Source organism: Ochotona curzoniae, unplaced genomic scaffold (assembly GCF_017591425.1).
Source record: "Ochotona curzoniae isolate NIBS_2020 unplaced genomic scaffold, NIBS_Ocur_1.0 contig_2210, whole genome shotgun sequence".
In the NCBI taxonomy this organism is placed as follows: Eukaryota; Metazoa; Chordata; class Mammalia; order Lagomorpha; family Ochotonidae; genus Ochotona; species Ochotona curzoniae.
This window is the reverse complement of record NW_024465369.1, coordinates 4,867,304-4,886,598: the sequence shown is the minus strand read 5'-3', so window position 1 is coordinate 4,886,598 and position 19,295 is coordinate 4,867,304. Positions and strand designations below refer to the sequence as shown.

The 19,295-nt window shown below is 38.2% G+C and overlaps 1 protein-coding gene across 1 annotated transcript in view; it reads right to left on the bottom strand.

Moving 5' to 3' along the window:
* THSD7B (thrombospondin type 1 domain containing 7B) overlaps window positions 1–19,295 on the bottom strand; it is a 717,619-nt gene that overhangs the window by 353,356 nt on the left and 344,968 nt on the right. The window contains exons 7-9 of the mRNA XM_040971516.1: window positions 9,829–10,020; window positions 7,680–7,914; window positions 3,965–4,080 (exon numbers count right to left, since the gene is read on the bottom strand). Coding sequence (XP_040827450.1) covers window positions 3,965–4,080; window positions 7,680–7,914; window positions 9,829–10,020 — 543 coding nt within the window. The remainder of the gene's footprint in view (window positions 1–3,964; window positions 4,081–7,679; window positions 7,915–9,828; window positions 10,021–19,295) is intronic.

Genomic DNA, 19,295 nt, shown 5'->3' with positions numbered 1-19,295 from the left:
AATTACAGCCATCACTAAGGCACAAATCACTCAGTGCCCTGATCCTCTGGGCCACATTGGTTTTCCAAGGAGCTTAGGATGGATTTGGTTTGGGATTCACATAACCCAGTAGCTCTGCAGTCACACTAGAAATCTATTAAATCTTTATGGATGGTGTGTAGACCCCAGTATTTTAATAGATCCCCAGATGATTCCATCATAGGGTCAAGTTTGAGGACCACAAACATAAACTCTTCTGGACTTTAATCAAGGCTCAGTCTAAGAATGCATTTACACATTATTTCCTTTGTCCTTATTAGTTAAGATTACCATTTCTGTAACCAATATGTTCCTCCTAGAACATTTTTTTCTGATCTCTCTCAGTTCAGGTTGAACTGATTCCTATCATTCCATCCACACTCCACCTGGAACTTCACTTACTGGTCTGATTCAAATATAGCCTCCTCATTCAAATTTCTAAAGCATTCCCCTCCCACCCCATCACTGCCAATGCTGTACCTGGGTATTTTTAGTGAGTTATAATTTCAGGCCCCATCTGGGTGTACTGAATTAGAAGATACAACTCCCAAGGGGCTTGTGTGCACATTCAAGTTTGAGAAGTAGAGCCCAAGAGTACCATTTCATAAAGTAGCTAGTGAATGACAGTTCAAGTACAGAGAATTCACTGCCTAGATGCAGATACCCACTTTTTATGTTTTTATAAGACATCTGTGGATTAAAAAAAAAACTACTTGTTAAATGACAGCTGTATAATCTATACTATGCTGGATCTAGCAGCGAGCAGAATAGAATTCGTCTGATTTCTGTACTTACCACGTAGTAGTGACAGCATTAGCACGGATAGATAAATATAGTGAGTCCATAAACAGAATGTTTGGAACACTGTAAGAAGACTTACTTAAGAGATACTTAGGGCATTGTGTGCAGTGAAAGGGAAGATAAGAGCTTCAGTACTCAGGAAAGGCAGGTATGTGGAGATGCACAGGCTGGGGACCCAGCAAGGAGAGGTAGCTGGACAGAGTATTAGCCTCACATACTGCAGAGAAAATGACCCTGAGCAACTACAAGAACTTAGGCTAGCATACATTCTACTCCAATCAGCAGTCTGATGTACTTTTCTTGTGACAGCAACGATCATTATTACTTTAAAACTGAAGAAACTGAGGCAGAAAAAAAATAAGCAATACCTCTTTCGTAGTAACATCCCTAACCCAAGTCTACACACTTGAACTAGAAAATATAAAACACATGGAAGTAGCTGGAAGAAGGTCCATGTGCCCAGAGTTAAAGCACTGTTTATGGGTCCACACTCTCTATTCATAAGAACTGTGCACCCAGAATGTGTTAGGAATTGTGTTAGCAATGTCTGCATTGCTGTCACCTGTACTGTATCTATTGAATCAATTTCTAGTTAGGCAGTTAGAAAATGCATTTTAACAATGCACCTATGTGATTCTAATGCAATGCAGCTTGAGAATATGTTTAGAAGTACATTTTCCACCATAATCTCTTCTTCTTGAAATGCCCACTAATTAATACATGGTTATTTAATATTATCTTGGTCCCAAAGTGGATTCTAAACACAAGGGTAAATAGGATTTAAGTGGAAAGCTGGAAGAAATCTGAAAATTAAATCTTTGCTCTCTCAGGTCCCCCAGCTGCCAGAGTTGGAAAGAATTATCTTGGCTTCAAACGTTAAGGGCAAACGGAGACTGCACAGGCTTATAACTATTTTCATTATGATGCCAATCAGTGAAACAATTAACTGAATCTCAGGAAAATGAGTAAATTCTGAAGTTGCTTGAAGAGAACTTATTTTACAGTTTCTGTGATATTTATACCCTCAGTCAATGACATGAGGAGACTCTCAGAGAGCAGAGAATATAGAATGCATGGCATGGCAGTGGCTGAAGAAATTTTTGCTCCCATGGGTACCTCAGTTCTAAAAGTTAATCTGTCTTCTTAAGTACTGGGAGACTTTGAGAGTTCCAATACCAAGTGTTGGCTGCCAGCCAGGTCTTCTTTTTACTTCTGTGTTTTTCCTTCTTCATAACCATTTAACAGAAACAATATGCTATTCTCTTACGAAGAAACTAAGAGTCATACTTCAATATTTCCATCACAGATTATATTATCCTCTTGTAGTTTTCCAATGCTTATCTTTGACAGCCTGAAACTTTTTCAGGTGCATTACCATTAAATCCCAGAAGTCAGCTTCCTAGATATTGACTTTTAAAGTTCCAGAATGAAGACAGTAGCTTTTCATTTGCATTCTGTGGGGAAATGACATTCTCATACAATTGGCTATCCAGCAACACTGCTCATTTAGTTCACCAACTTTAGAGAATTTCTCGAAGGGATTATAGTTTCCACTGTTGTAGAGATCAGATAAACATTCTACTGTATTTTCAAAGTTGTTTATTTTTAAATATCATAATTGTGATTCTGATTTAAGCAAAGTTCCTTGGTGGTTACTGTATTATTATGTGACAAAAGATCATTAAGATGATGAAATGACATGGGTATGAAACTTGGTGCAGGTGCCTCACCATTGTACTAGCATATATCAATGGTCATATTTTTCCATGGGTGTCATCACACATCTTGCTAATAGTGAAAAGATGTTATGCATGGCTACCAGGTACAGGCCAGTGCTAGCTACATTTCCATGCCACTCTCATAGAGTAATGCTAGACTTTTGACTTAGGCAGATCTTAAGTGCAGAGGGCTGAGGTTTTTGTTTGTCTTTTCTTAAATTAATATTTTATTTATTATGTTGGAATCAATACATCTTAACTACATAAGGCTTAATACTCAACTAAATAAACAGTTCTAAACTTTTCTAAGTAGTACTTCCATGTTCTGCCTCTGTGGAACTACATACTACTTCTCCCTTCCTCTAGGTGGCTTGCACACAACAGACTGAGAGCCACATAATCTGAGCACAAGATTTCCAAGATAAGGCCAAGAACAAGTAGAAGAGACTCACTCTGGGCTCCAAAACTGGTGTTTTTCTTGTATTGCCATTTCCTGGATTTCTTTTTGCAAACCAAGGTAGGCAGAAGACAGAGCCCTAAGGCTAGGGCATAAGGCTAGGGGAAAGGAACTGATTTATTAATGCTAGAATTGGGGACACACTAACATCCATAGGATTAAGAATACGGCATGTTTTTCACACCGACTCTTTCATTAGGGAGGTGCAATAAGAGCTGGGGAAAGTGACCTCTTTTTTAGAACAGTCTTTTCCACAGAGCTTGTTGCAGCTTTTTAATGAATGAGTCCATGTGAAAGCAGCACAATGCTCTTAATCCTAAAGCTGTAACTGTGGCCCCAAATCACGAGTCAGTGCAACTTTGTGAGTTCATCTAAGTATTAACTATCCTCGTAGTGTTGTACTCATATATATTGCACACCAACATCATGAATTAAAAAAATAAAAATTATTGCCATCCGTTTCTGTGTTTATATCACACTCCAGGCTTTTGTTTTCTCACATGTATGTACTCATCAACAATATAAACATAATATATCAATTTTATAGTCTAATGATAGTGCCTGGTATCAGAATTCAAGCACACGGCAGCCACACGAAAGTGATGCTGCTGCCGATCTTCTTTAAGGAAACTTGTTGGAGTAGATATTCAAAGTGTCAAACAGGGTTGGTGCAAGGTGAGTTCCCCTGCTGTACCTATCATTGAAATGCTGACATATAAAACTCAATATGATTTCCTTTTAAATTTGAATGAATCTGGATAAATAAGATTTTACTTTCAAATTTCTTGGCAATTTTATTCCAATGATGATGCATATGTGTATATATATGTGTGAGTGTATATGTGTGTGTGTGTGTGTGTGTGTGTGTATGTATACATGCAAATGGAAAGGAAGAGCTTTTCCTTTTTTAGCAGTGAGAAAGAAATCAGAAGTCCAGGAGACAAAGCCTGAGAAAGCTAGAGCCACCCACCTGGTTGGCACAACTTGGGACAGGGCGTCCACTCGCTGAAAGCAGTCACAACACAGTCTTTTTTGCACGGGAGGAAACAGGGGCGCACAGTTTCAGGTCGAGTAGAGTCTGGACATCTGGAAGGAGAAGAGATGTCATACAAATGCTTCCTGAGTTGTACATGGTTTACCACAGAACAACAGGATGTTCCAGTAGAAAAGACTAAGGGCCTCTCACATTTATATAGATGAGGGAAAACAGATCCAGGGAGGGGAAATTACTTGTCATTTGCTCATAGACCAGGGACATTGCACCTCTCGGGACGCTGAGACTAAAACACTCTTCCTTCGATCAGGAAAGGACATTTCCCAGAACGATGAGACAGGAGCCAATCCAGTATGTCGACAGTATCCCTAATCACACTGATAGCTGATGTTTCCCATAAAGAACCTGGCACAATTTTTGAAACGTACTAAACTTGGAATAATATATTATAAAATTAAAGTCCCAGAAAAGAAATGGGAAAATACAAACCAATGTATGCACGAAGGTCACTTGAAAATACCAGACATTTTTAATTGTTTATTTGTGTATATACTCATTCATTCATTAGTCAGTGAGAGAGGAAGGGAAATCCATCACACAGATCTATTTATTATTATGTCTCATAAAATTTCTACATCTTTTCACATGAATGGGAAAAAGTCCCTTATCAGGAACCTTAGAAGGTTTTGAGTTGTGTGTGTTTTAACTTTTGCTATATCCTTGTACATTGCTACTGGAAAAAAAAAACAAGCATTGAATAATGAAATAGAACCAAACAAAACCACAGAAATGTACCCAAGAAGCTCTCCCTTCTGGTAGAGTTGTGCCCTGCCTAGTTCTCATTTTCTGATATGATCAGTTCTATTACTCATACAATGGTAACATTCTCTCCTACACAATTACATGGAATCCTGAACACCAACCAGGAATGCAGGAATTTACAAGGTACTCTGTGCCTTCTTAGTGCAGGGGGTTGAGATATAAAATACATTTTATACCCATTAATTCCACAAAGCCATACCTTTTTCTCTCTATCCTGCAGCTACTCCTTCTTTCTTCTAAACCCATATCCGAACACCAGGGATTTCACAAGTGACAGGGAATTTAATTCCAATGCAATGACTGTCACTGAAAATGACCATAAATATCTTTTTTCTAATACATAATTGCAGAGCAAAGGAAACATTGTATTACTTATAATTTCACTGGGTGCTTTACTGGACACTAGATATTATTTCCTAGCTCAATTAATCTCATTAACCTCGAGAATTTTAATTAACTTTACTAAAGTCAATACGGGTTGTGCATGTTTAACAGGATTGTTTGGAGACATACAGTAAGGATTAAAGCTAGATTGTTGAGTCTCCAGGCTCATTAAGAGTACACACATTAATTAGCTCTGTGTGTGTGTATCGGGGGGGGGTGGGTTTAAAGAGAACATCTATCTGTTCTGTGTTGGTAAACTGCAGCAAGAGTGAAACTTACTCACTATAAAATATTTTGTCCTCATTTATGTATTTTCAAATAGATGCATATTTATTTATGAGTTACGATTTCAACTGCAAACTTATGGTTCTGTGAGTTTGGGACACAAAACATCTTGATGTTAACATATGGGTAAACTGATGCGCTCAGAGACGTGGATGAAAACTTGCATCTGAAATAATAATGAAATACAAGAGGAAACTGAAGGCCATGTGAACAGGTAACTTAATTCTTCCTGTCCAAGTGGTCCTTTAAAGTGTCATAATAACTTATTCAGTAGGTGTCAGTCTCAATCTTAATGCCTCTTAGCTAAGAAATAAAACAAATCACCTTTGTGTCAAGTGAATTTTTCCTTCCATTGATCAGGGCTGAAAAATTCCAGGGATAGCAGATCAGATTTCAGGCATGCTAAATTTTCTCATCATCAAGAATAATAGATTTTTTTTCTTTTGCCTTTTATGGAGAATTTTCTCTCACACGTAAGCCATCTTTAGCTTTATATTAGGTGGATTTCATATCTAAGCAGTTGGAAATTTCAGCCACATGAAAGGAGCTCTCCTGTCTCCCTGGGACCCTTATAAGGTTTCTAGGATTCCATGATGAACTCTGGCACTCAATTATCACTAGAAGTAGTGAAATAAAAGTAATTAATATCCAAGCTCATGACTGCATTTATTCAATGAGCTGGTCGACTCACACATGCTGGTGTAAAACAAGTTGAAATAAAAGTAAGACACAAGTAGAAATCCCTAAAAGCAGTACAAGCAACGCAGAGTCATATGCTTCAAGTGGGAATAACATTCAAGAGTTCTTAAGAGCAAGTCATGTGTATGCGACTTATTCATTACTCTTCACACGAGCTCCTGCTCCAAAAACTCACTTTAGTAGATGGAATACTTTGCTGCTGGAAAGGTGGGATAAATTGGTTTTCCTCTTTTCATATCCAGTCCTTGTCACATTTGTCCAGTTCATTCATAAATCCCAGTTATGTTTGCAAAACACCAATTATATGTTAAACCCAGTGATAAGGACTGGGGTTTGTAGAAGTTTCATGTAGTAAAGGTAGAAAAAATGTTCCTGCTTAGACTTGACTTCTAAGTCATAGTTACGTATTTACGAAACAATCTGCTCATGAGACACTGCACCATTTCCAGCATAAGCAGTTCAGTTCCATTAACCAAGCTTTTGTATCTATTTTAACACATGGCAAAAAGCTTTCCATAACAATGCGGATGAGCCCCAGAGCCCTTTACCAGGGTGTGATACATGAAACAATCTGAGTGTTTGAACTGCCCATGAAATAAACACAAACTGGATTAACAGGCAGATGAGCAAGTACATGCTTTTGTCTATGTTGCCAGAAAGAGCCATATTTTCATTAGGAGTCATGGGACCATGGCCTGATGCATCCAGTATTTGTTCTGTTTCTGTTCCTTTCTCAGCTTCCTTTGCACTATCACTTCCTGCTTCCTCCATCAAGCTGGGCTATGGCTAAACCAATGCTCATTTCATATGCTTAGAGCAGCTTTGCTTCCCCAGCTTTAAAAATTGGGTTAAACATAGTCTAGTCTCTGAGAATAGACCAAAGCTTTCACCAAGCCATCCTGATGACCTGTTACTCTGGGATAGGGCTAGGATCTCTTAATATAGCCAATGGGATATCTTTAAAGTTAGCCCAGCCATCAGTCACTGCATACAAAAAAAAAAAAAAAAAAAAAAAAAAAAAAAAGACCATTCTTCTCTGCTCTTGAGCCTTCACACATGAAAGCAAGGAAATCATGTCTTCTATTAGGTGTTGAGATGAAAATCCCATTGAGGAGTTATTTTTCTTTCATCATTGCAAGTATTATGTACTCTTCTTGCTACCTATGTCATAGTCCTGGTCCAAATTTTCCAGTTTTATTTTCAAATCTTCACACCTCCATGGATGGAGTATGCCTTACATCAGATTGCAACCTACTTGAAGATGTAGAATAGTCTAATCAAAATGATTAGACAGATTCGCCTGTCCACTCCAGTAAAGACAACTAATACAGCCTTATAAATTACAGTGCAAAATGCCTCTGTATAATAATGTTGCTGCAAATACAGCTTTGTCGATCATTTTTAACATCTCTGTTAAAAATTATTAAGTGTGATTTACTACCATAGTTTTAATCATCTGATTCTTTTAGAATAAGCATTTTCAGTAAGAGGGTGATAATACCTTTTGGTCACCACTTGTCCAACATGACTCTTGACACAGAAGACCTTCCGCGTCTGAATGCCCACACCACACGTAGCTTCTCCATTCCAGTCAATGGTTACATTGAGGGCAGTTACCAATGTGTTTTCAGAACAGGGGCCCCAAGGTGACGTCTCCCAGTAAAGCTGCAAACAGGAATGGTCATTGCATAAACGATGTTCTTGGAGGGCCTGACTAAGAGGACATGGCTTGCCACCTGAAAAATCAAAATCAAAGAGAATACAGTTGTTGCTGTTGCTACTGCTTTCCTTGTTTTTGCTGTTTCAACAGTCTAGACAAACGGCCAGTTGACACAGCCTTACAAAGGTCTCAGCCACCTCATTCTTCTCACTCTGAGGTCAGCAAATTTTTTTTTCCCAGAGGAAAAATCTGAAGACTATATATTGCAATATTCTCTTCTAAATAACCGACATCCATCCACATCAATTAAACCATAAAATTAATTAACTCTAATTCTTGTCTTTGGGGCAGGCATATAAGAAATAAAACTCTGCAGTCACTTGTTGTTTTTTTTTTAATATTACTATATTTACACAAAATAGTCCATTTGAATAGCTCATGATGTTGAAGCGGTTTAGTCTGAGATAGACCTCTGTGCGTGTGTGCGTGCATGCACACTCACACACACACACACACACACACACACACACACACACAACATAGTCTTGCTTGTCTAAAAGAGGGATTGTTTTTCTTGGAAAAACATAATGAGACACCCATTGTCTAGCAAGCCTGCATTCTCCTGAAAGCTGAGAACTTCAAAAACAACTGTTAAAGCTTGGCCAAAGAAAGCCCTTAAATCATATCCTACAACTGTACTATCCTTAAACTCTTGGGAAAGTCAAATACTCAAATTGCATCACTGTTTTTACTTTCACATTCTCATATCCATATAATAAATGATATGCATCTGCAGTATTGATTTTTTCCTAATCTGCCACACTGTTATGTGTTCTTCAGAGGAACAAATACCTAAAGATGTGTGACCTTGGTTTTGCTATTAAAAAAATTTACATTAAAGACTACTGACATCCAATAGTGCAAAAGACAAGAAATAAAAGCAAATGCACTTTAAGAACATGAAAATCTTTATCTGTCTTGACCCTGGCCACAATCCTCTGGATCATAGAATGAAATCCTGCTTGAGAAGTTCCACACAGTCAGTGACCACGCAGGGATGCTGTTCCAACAGAGATGGTGGAAGACCAAGCCAGGGGAGGGCTTGAAAGTGTTGATGCATTTGTCTGGAGACAGAGATCAGCACTACAAATGACCGGAGCAGCTGCTCCTCCAATTTGTTCTGATGTCACTGCTCACATTCCCCATAGTATTTTTTGGTTTCTTTGGTCAATTTCGCAGTCTTTATGTTTCCTCCCTGTCCCCAGCATGTCAGCATGACAGAAAGGAAACCAGCACGTGATTAAGGTAGCTTGTCAATGCTGGTCTCAGTGGACAAGCTTTGTCTCTTGACTCCTCATTTGGAGCTCATTTTATCAGACATATTCAATTATGTTCCCAATCACACAATCTATCAGAAACTGGATGTATGCCACCTACACTTCACTTACTTGGGAAAGTATAATTTTTAAAAAATCAAATCAACTGATTGACACGGTCCAGTCAGTATAAGCTAAAATGATGCATGTGCACATGAACTCCACACTGACAAATTAGAGAATTAAAGAGGGGAGGTGCATCCATGGTAACGTAGCTGTTAATCTTGAGAGACTATGTACATAGAACTATTTCTACAATATTAACTTCACAGTGACCTATTGGGAAAAAAATAATAATAATGGAGCTATTAGAAAATTTTTTTAAAATGCCTGTATACAATACCGTTGCTGCAAATACAGCTTTGTCAATCCTTATTTAACATCTTGTTTACAAATTATTTAGTGTGATTTACTACCATAGTATTAATCATCTGTGATTCTTTTAGAATGGATTGTTTTCTTTACTTGATTCCTGTTTATAGCCCTTGCCTACATTCCTCTCCTGACTTGGTGACCTGTTTATTAAATGTGGCATTGTATCTTTGACACAAAATAATAAAACATGTAACCTTTCAAAAAAGATGAAAAGGGGGTTGAATCCCTTTCTAACTCACCTTCTCCAGCCAGTGCCAGGATTGTTCTTGACCTCATCTGTTTCCCATCTGAGTTTTTATTTGAACAAGACTGGGAGCAGGACGACCACACGGTCCACTCGCTCAGCACACAATCCATCCTGCAGGGAATGTCACAGGTCATCCTTTCCGGAGGAGGGGGTACAGGACAGAGACTTCCTGGGACATTTTCTCCTGTAATCAACCAGATTAACACAGATGCTGATTAATGTCTACTTCAAGTCATTGCAAGGAAAATTTTGGTTCATTTCTTTCTCCTTTATTTCAGGTTAGTTCACAGAGAATGCTCCACCTCATTCATAATATTTATGTCAAGAAAAAAAGAAGTGATAATTTGGCATTTAGAAGGGCAGATACCATAGCAAAATGTCGATTTTTCATCTTTCATAGGAACAGCTCTGGCTTATCCTAGGAATAATTTAGCCATGGGTGGTTGGACATAACTATAATTGACATGTTATTGACAACCATATGGAATAAGTACATATTTTTCTTCAAAACAAAGGTCAGAGTAATTTGCTCACCTTAAAAAAAAAAATCTATGTTGCACCTTCTAGTCTACTGCACAAAGAAGAAATGTATCACTCTACTTTTCTTTTTGGTTCTTTGTTTTCCAAACATATGCTTGTTAAGCCTGGTTATCATACAATGACTTGTACTTCTTCGTGTGCAGTGGTAAGTGATTCCAAATCAAAAAGAAAATTAATCAGTGGCTGAAATCATATAATGCGATAACCCAGAAGTTAAAACCTAGTCTTTTAAATTGGTCTTAACACATTTATTATTTCCAAAGACTTAGTGAATGTTTAAATCAAAAAAGAATGAGACTTAAAAAACAAAACAAAACACAAACCATGGTCCTGGGGCCAGTGTTGTGATGCAGCACATTAAGCTACCACTTGCAACGCCAGTGTATCACATCAGAGAAACAGCCCTAGTCCCAACTGCTCGGCTTCCTACCTATCTCCTTGCTACTATGCCTGGGAAAAACAGCAGATAATGGCCAACTCCTTGGCCTCTAGCAGACATGTGGGGGTTCTCCTTGAAGTACCAGATGCCAGCTTGGGCATGGTCCCTCCATGGCCACTTTGGCCTTTTGGTGGTGAATCAGTGAATGGAAGATGGACATTTTAATTTCCTTCCCTCTTTCTCTCTGCATCACTCTGCCTTTCAAATAAATATTTCTTAAAAAAATCAAAAAGCTTGTCTTAAACAAAGCACAATGCCACACTAAATATTAAGGATTCCCAATTTTGTGATAAATTCAATGTCTTTCTATAAACATTATTTACAATCTACTGAGAGAGTACACATTGGTTTTAGTCAGTTACAAAATAATGATGAATGATGTTGTAATTAACATGTTTTAAGACTAACAGGATTATCTCTAATTTTTTTCCTGTGTCTCAAAGGAATAAATTATTCCGTAAAACTTCTTTCATGTGCCTTATTCACTGTTGCTGGAATTCTACCATTTTTCCTTATAGGTAATAATTCAATTCTTACTATTCCTCCATTCAAGTTTCCTCATAAAACCACAGAGGACATAGAGAAGAGAGACATCATTTATTGTTCGAAATAACAACATAAAATGTGGAATGGCAGCTATGAGAGAGGCCGTTTTGTGTGAGTGACTTTACGGCTTGCGATTTCTCTTGTCATGATCTAACACGAAAACTAACTGTGAAGGGGATCTGGATTTATAGAGCATCTGCCATCTGCCCAGCATTGTATTTTGCACACATTACTCTGCTCAGCCTATGTACCACAACACTATAAGAAGCTTAGAAAGCGGCTGATGCTGTGGTATAGCACACCAAGCCACCCACTGCAGTGTCAGCATCCATTGCAAGCACTGGTACTAGTCCCAGCTCCTGTGCTTCATAGCCTGCTCCCTGCTAAACCACCTGGAAAAGCAGCAGAAAATGATTCAAAACACTGGGCCCCTGCTACCCACATGGGAAATTCAGAAGAAGCTCTTAGCTTCTGGCTTTGGCCTCGTCGAGCCCCAGCTATTGAAGTAATTTGGGGAGTGAACTATCACAAGTAAGATTCTTTTTCTCTTTACCTTTCTCTGTCTATTCCATTCCACCTCTCAATTCAACCTCCCCCACCTCTTCTCCTTTACCTTTCTAGCAGTTTCTTTGGTTTTGTTTTGTTTTTCTTTAAAGGAAAGCTCATATAAGCAGGCATGCTTTATGTCTTCTTACAGATCAGGTATCAAAGACTTAGTAAATGCTGCTCACAGTCTCATAAGTATAAGCAGAAAATCAAATCCAAATGGAATCCAGAACTTGTGCTTTTACAGTTGACCACAGTGTGTCTAACCCCAGGAAGATGAAAACTATTTTTCAGCAAGGCTTCCTGAAGGAGATGACAGTGTAAGACTTATAACCACACTCATATTTGTAAATGAGACTGAGCTTATTGCCCTGAAGGTACAAATAAAACTTTTCAAGCATATTATGAGAAGTAATAGAGATTCTAGCAGATAATCAACCTGAAAGACTACTTTCAATCATTCTCTTTTCAATCTCAACCTATTTTTTTTTTAGATTGAGCACACAATGCAAACACACGGACCTATGTGCACATGCATATACACACAAGCAGAGACCAACAGAGTTAAGGGATAACCCTAACCAAGTATAAAGGCAAGCATCTCCCCAAAAGCTAAAACTACATCTAATCAGAATTTAATTTCTGTATTTGCTACTAGCATAATTTGTAAACAAAATATTTTTAATGTCCTGAACACGTTGACGAGTAAGAGGTATCCATAGGGGTCTTAACGAGAAACAAAAATGGGAGAGAGTTGAAAAGTATGGGGATAAAAGAAGCAAAAGTTGTCTCATTATTGAAGAATGTCTTCTGGGTGTTGAAAAATGTTAATATAGCTCCAAATTTCCTAGGCGAGATGTAGGGGATATATTTTTTTTCCACCTATTTGATAAAAGACTATCCTTTATTTGAGGAGTACAAAAAGCTTGATTTATTCATTTAATTTAAAATTCAGAGATTTCATTTGGAAGCCAGAGAGAGAAGGAATTCTTCCCACATGCTGACTGAGCCTCTAAGCGCCTGCAACAGCCAGGGCTAGATCATGTTGGAACCAGGAGACAAGGAACTCCCTTCAGGTATCCCACATGGCTCAAAGGGCCTTGAGCACTAAAGCTGTTCTCTACTATGTCTTAGGTTACCATTTAGCAGGAAACTGGATCAGAGACGGAGTTGGGACTTAATCTTGCTGCAGGCAGTGTGTAAGAATTAACAGTGTGACTTGATAAGGAAAAGCAGGACAGACTCAAGTCTTGAGTTCACAGACTGCTGGTACCAGAGACCAAGGTAAAACTCTCAGGGCAATCGCCAATGAGTGGGCAAAAGTCTGAAACCAGATTAGAGGTCTGTGGGTAAGTTGGGCAATGGTGCAAGGCCAGATGCATGTTCTGCGTTGGGCCACGCTGCTGCTTCTTTATCATCAATCATTGCCTGGTTAACATCAAAGTTTGTGCTACACCAATTCCTGTAATTTAACTCCCCTAGCAATTCATTTAAAAATCTGAAGTGGAGAGTTCTAGGTCTACCTCCTTCCTCAGAGAAGGCTTCTCTCCCAGCAGCCCAGCTTTTGTGTCTATCTTGTGTCTGTTTCAATTCTTACTTTCTCAATTGCGTGATGCCTCCCTCTCTAACTCTGTCCCTGCCACTGCGGGCAGTGGGGTTGCACGCTGCTATGGAATTCAGAGATCCTGAATAGTGTCTTCACTGCACTATCATTCCTGACCTTGAAAACTTATGATTGACATTTCTGCAGAGTGCTATGCGCAATCTCAAACATGTTTATACTGCTGACTCATCAAATCAGGTAATTAGCACCTTCATTACTTTATATTTGGTTTGAATCTTGCCAGTTTCTGTCTGCTCCTTCTTTCCACTGAATACAATATTATCATGAATGACAGTTGGGTTGCTCTACTGCTTAGCAGCAGAATCCAACTTTCCTGTCGGGGTTTGATACCCTTTATTCAGCATCCCTGCATCCTCTGCTCACCACCCTTCCCAGCCTTTAGCAATCACACCATTATTTTGGAGGGGCATCTCTCCCCTCCCAGAAATGGAAATTTCTATAAATATGCTTCAAATAAAACTTGTTCTGTAAAATCATGAAAGTATCAAGTACTATTGCATAATATCCCAGATACACAGTAGCATAAAAATAGGTTAGGTGACCATTGTTTGCCTCCCTGGGGTTCATGATGCATAACTGAGATGAGCGACAAATGCATAGAAATAAAGCCAAGTGCAGAAGTAAATGTTAGGTTGATGAGAAGCAATTCAACCATAAAACACTGTATCAGTCGAGGAAAGAGAAAGATCTTTGGAGAAACAGAATGTTGTTTAACACAGGGAAAGAAGACTATGTGGCATTGGTAGCAATGAGCCAAAGTACTTCTGGAAGCATCAACAAAGGCATAGTCAGCAGAAACATAAGGTTTTCAGAAGAGAGTTAATAATGAAGGTATATGGGGAGAAGAATTATCCCATGTTGGAAAAATCGTTTGACATTAAATTCTGAATGATCTAGGCAAGATACAGAATGTTTTTTTTTCTTTAGATTTCTCCCCTCCTCAATTTCTAATTAAGTTTGTGTGAATCTTATCAACAGACAACTTTAAATAAAGTTCCAAGAAATAAGGTCAAAGCAGGAAGACCTGATTTAATATCCTCCGAGAGCTAATTGAATGTCTTTCCAGTCATCGCACCTTCAGTGCCTTCACTATCCCTCTCAGGCACTTGAATCCTTTTTAAAACCTTCTACAAACTTACCTATTTCCTTACCCACCACAGTTAAATGTCAATAGTGCCCATCAATATTTCTGATAGCTTGTCTGCACAGATTATGTCAGACTTGTGAGCAAAAAGGATGAGAATTTATTTAAAGAAGTTACACTAAGTCACAAGCAAACTCTGCAATTCTTGGGGGAAGTATTATATGGAAGTATTGTTGCCAAAGAAAGGCTGTGCAATGGGGTTGAGCCGTAACGTGCCCTGGCCAGACACTGACATGCTGCACCCTAACTATATGCACTTGTCCTTTTGAGGGTATCAGTCATTTATTTGAGCCTTAATTATCTCATTTGTATTAATGAAAGAACATTTCTCTCTCTGAAGGAGTCTTATGGTTAGAGATTTATGCAACAGATTTATCAAGACATGTAACATACAGTAGGCTCTTAATAGGTAGAAAACTCAAAATGCATTGCTTGCAAAGATATCTGTCACAAGATATTAAAATCTTCACCTGAGAAATTCTATGTATGCATTTCATAACAGAACAATACTTTATCCTTTTGTGTAATAATAACTACCAACAGCTTCACCAGCAGGTTCGCTTAAATGATAGAGGATGTTTGTAATTTTACGGATTTTAACTGAAATGATTGGCTGAAGCACGTAAAAGTCAAACTTAGATCAGTTGAGCCCAAATAGCCTCATCTGCTGCTGTACACTGGCATAATTATTTTCCCATTGTACAAAGAAAACCTATCTGGAAAGAGGATCATTTGTGCTTTCCTCTTTTCATTTTACTGAAAGGATCAATGAGACCAACGGAAATCTCAGGCAACCTTGGAAAATAGAGCAGCAAATGGGACAGAGTCTGAGCCATTAAAAGTGGTTTTTTCACAAGCTCTGATAATCTAATGTCATGATAAAATAGAATATATTTAAGAGGGAAATTGAATTCATCTTTCAAGGAGACTTTATGAAATTACTCCCGGCCCTCACCAGCCTCTCTGGGATCAATAATGACAAACTGTGTCCTCGCCTCATGGAGAAGACCTTCTTAAAATTGTTGTGACTCACACGATATAAACTCTGCTGCTGCTTGGACCTCATTGCTTAGTATTTTTAAGGAAAAAAGTAAAGAACCTGTATATTGATAAAATTCACACAACATCAATTTCAACAGTTACTACATTTACAATGGTGTGAAACACCACTATCTAGTTACAAAATATCTTTATGATTCTGTCATAGAGGCTCAGATTCTTTTGTCTCTTCCCATTAGAACATAGAAGACACACAGTTACATTCTAGGACAACGGATCTACCTATTCTAGTTCATATAAGTGGAATCACATCCTTTTGGAGGTTTTGCCTCTTTTTTTTTTTTTGGTAGCATGATATTTTTGGAAACTCACCCACATTCATCATGTTTCAGTGTCTCATTCCATTTCGCTAGATAATTCCACTATGCACCCAAAGTTTGCTTGTTCATTCATCTCTTGATGGATATGTGGGATGTTCCCAGATTCTCAATAATATGAACAGTTCCTCTGTGATCATAAAAGGTGTATGTTCTTGTTTAAATAGTTGTTTTCAATCTGTTGGGGTTTACACCTCATATACATAATTCAGGGGTCATATTCATGCCTTGGTTTTGTTTGCTTGTGATTCTAGGGAATTGTTGCAAATTAGCTAGATTACTAGGTCCTGTCCACAATTCACAATCTGTTGCCTGCCCATGATTAACCACAACTAAGAAAGTAAATAAATAAGAGATTCTTTAATAAATCAATACATTTAAGATTCTTTAACAATGTTTTTCATTTAAATATATATTGAATCAAAACTATAAACAGGTCACACTCAACTACCTCTGACAACAACAAGTAATCATGTAAATGTAAATAAACACTAATATAAATGTAACAAAAATATAAACAAACAAGAACATGCTTATCAAAGTCTGGGCTTCATACGTCAAGCTAATATGTAAACCATAAATAAGCAATGCATTGTGACATTTGTATCACAATATCTAAGAAACACCTACCTTTAATAGCAGTGAGAAAACAATATAATCATTAGCTCTAACAAGTATTCAAAATGGAAACGTAAAGAAAACACAAAGATATGGACATGAAAAAGAAATAAGAAACAGATACACACAGATCTACAATATGATGTGAGGTCTAGATGAATATTTTGTAATTACACAGATTTCAAACTACCTTACTCCTCCAAAAATAATCCACACTGAGTACTTTATTGATAGTTGCTCTGGTATACTACTATGTTCTCTATAGGAAATAATGAAACAGTTATCAAAACTACTATACATGGCATAAAATTTTATGTCCTATTTAAATCTTAGAACAAAATGCCAATGCATGCTGATTAAATGCTTGCCGACAGCTGAGTAAGATGTCAACTGACAGTACATGGAAAATGTACTGGAATTCACATACATTTAATCCCATTTTCTAAATCTAGCTATTACCACCTCAACAAAAAGAGAAATAACCCCTTTCCACTTGTGGACTGAGATTCTAATAAAGTAAGAAAATATTTCTGTTTTAAACATAAAAAAAAAATTCATGCTTAGGGCAAAATTGAAACAATCTGCAACATCCTAATATTGCTAGCAGTATAATTAGTAGTTCTATTTAGTAATTGGCAAAACAAATCTTAGCTAATCAACACATAGAAAAGCAAATAAAATTGATGTTAATTACCAAAATAATAACAAAGCAAAATCAAAATTGCAATAAAGTATCATAATATCTGGGAAAGCGTAGAGAGAACTGGGTTCTAATCATTCATATAAAATGTGTTTTTTATGTTCATATACCTATGAACATCATTAGTTTGCAATGTTACTTAACCTGCAGAAAATAAGAAAAGATTATTGAAGGGCCCAGTGCAGTAGCATAGTAGCTAAAGTCCTCACCTTGCACATTCCAGGATCTTATATAGGCAGGGGTTTGTGCCCCAGCTTCCCATCCAACTTTGTTTGTGGCCTGAGGAAGTAGTTGAGGACAGCCCAAAGCCTTGGCACCATATACCCACATGGGAGACCCAGAGGAAGCTCTTGGCTTCTGGCTTCAGATCAGCTCATATTTGGCTGTTGTGGCCACTTGGGCAGTGAACCAAAGAGGAAATTCCACTCCCTGTCTCCCTGTATATCTGAATTTCCAATAGCAGTAAATAAATCTTTATAAAACATTTTGTTCAGGGGGAGAGCAAAATGGAGGTACAGGGTGAGGACAGGTTTAAATTGGTGGAGAATCTTTGGGATGAAGCAAGGAGGGCAGATTCCAGGAAACAGGAGAGAATGGGCAGAGGAGCACCAGGAGACTCGCAGATGTGGGTAAGAGGCAGAGCCAATGGAACCGTGTCACAGTGACCAGACACCCCAGAGGCAGTCAGCAATCAGTGACCCGATCTCCACAGGTTGCCAGGTGGCAAGGGGAGTTCACCGGGAGCTCAGGAGGTGAACCCAAGCAAATAACTGCCCATCCTGCTGATTTCTTCAATTCAAATGTGAACAAAGATGGAGTGGCAGATCCCAAGTGGATGAAGCACAAACAGGGTGGATTTCACGACCCAAACCCCCACCAGTGTCACATTGAATGCCATGTTGTATACTTAGGCAAAGGCTGTCAGACTGGAGGGACAAGAGAAACCTACACACGAAGTGGTAGCAAACTCATTTCATGCTCAGCACATTACACTAGTCCCACAGGGAAAACAAAACTAACTTGGCATCTTGCACATTCCATTCAAACAGGTGCAGGTAGCCCTCAAACTTGACAACTAGCAGATTCCAGTAAGACCAACACTGCAACAACCCTTTGATTTAGGGAGAGCTGGTGTCTCCCTTCCTGAGAACTGTTCAACACCGGAGTAGGAAAAACGCTGTGCAGGAAATGGTGCAGCTACAGCACAGCATCGTGAGGGATAGAGCATGATGAACCAGGAGCTGGGGCTAAGGAGGCCATTGTGGACGCCTGGCCCAAGAGCCTAGGACTGACATTCGCTGGAGGGAGTACTAGAAGAGACTACAAATGAAGAACTGGATACAGTCTACCAAAATTGAATCACGAGGAAATTAATAGTATAAATAGACCCACAACCAGGACTGAGATTGAATCAGTAATTAAATCCATCCCAACCAAGAACAGCTTTGGACCAGATGGTTTCACTCAGGAATTCTGCAAAATATTTTTAAAGCTACTTACCCATCCCCCACAAGGTATTCTAAGCAATAGAAAGGGAGGCAATCCTTCCAAACTCTGAAGCCAATATTACCTTAATACCTAAGCCAGATAGAGACACCACGGAAATATAGAATTACAGACTAAATAGAATTACAGAAAGAATTTCAAATTAGAAATGAATAATTAAGATGGTCCCTGTTTGCAGATGACTTGATTATCTACATAAGAGAACCAAAAAATTAAATTGAATGACTACGGGACTCATAAGGGAATTTGACAGGGTAGCAAGACATAAAATTAATGAACAAAAATTGATGGTCAATTGTAGATAGAATCAATGGACAGAAGAAATTCTGTCTCTCTCTCCATCTCCCCCCATTCTCCATATGTAATTCTGCTTTCAAATAAGTAAAATCAAACATTACTATAAAAATCATCTGGGGCCTG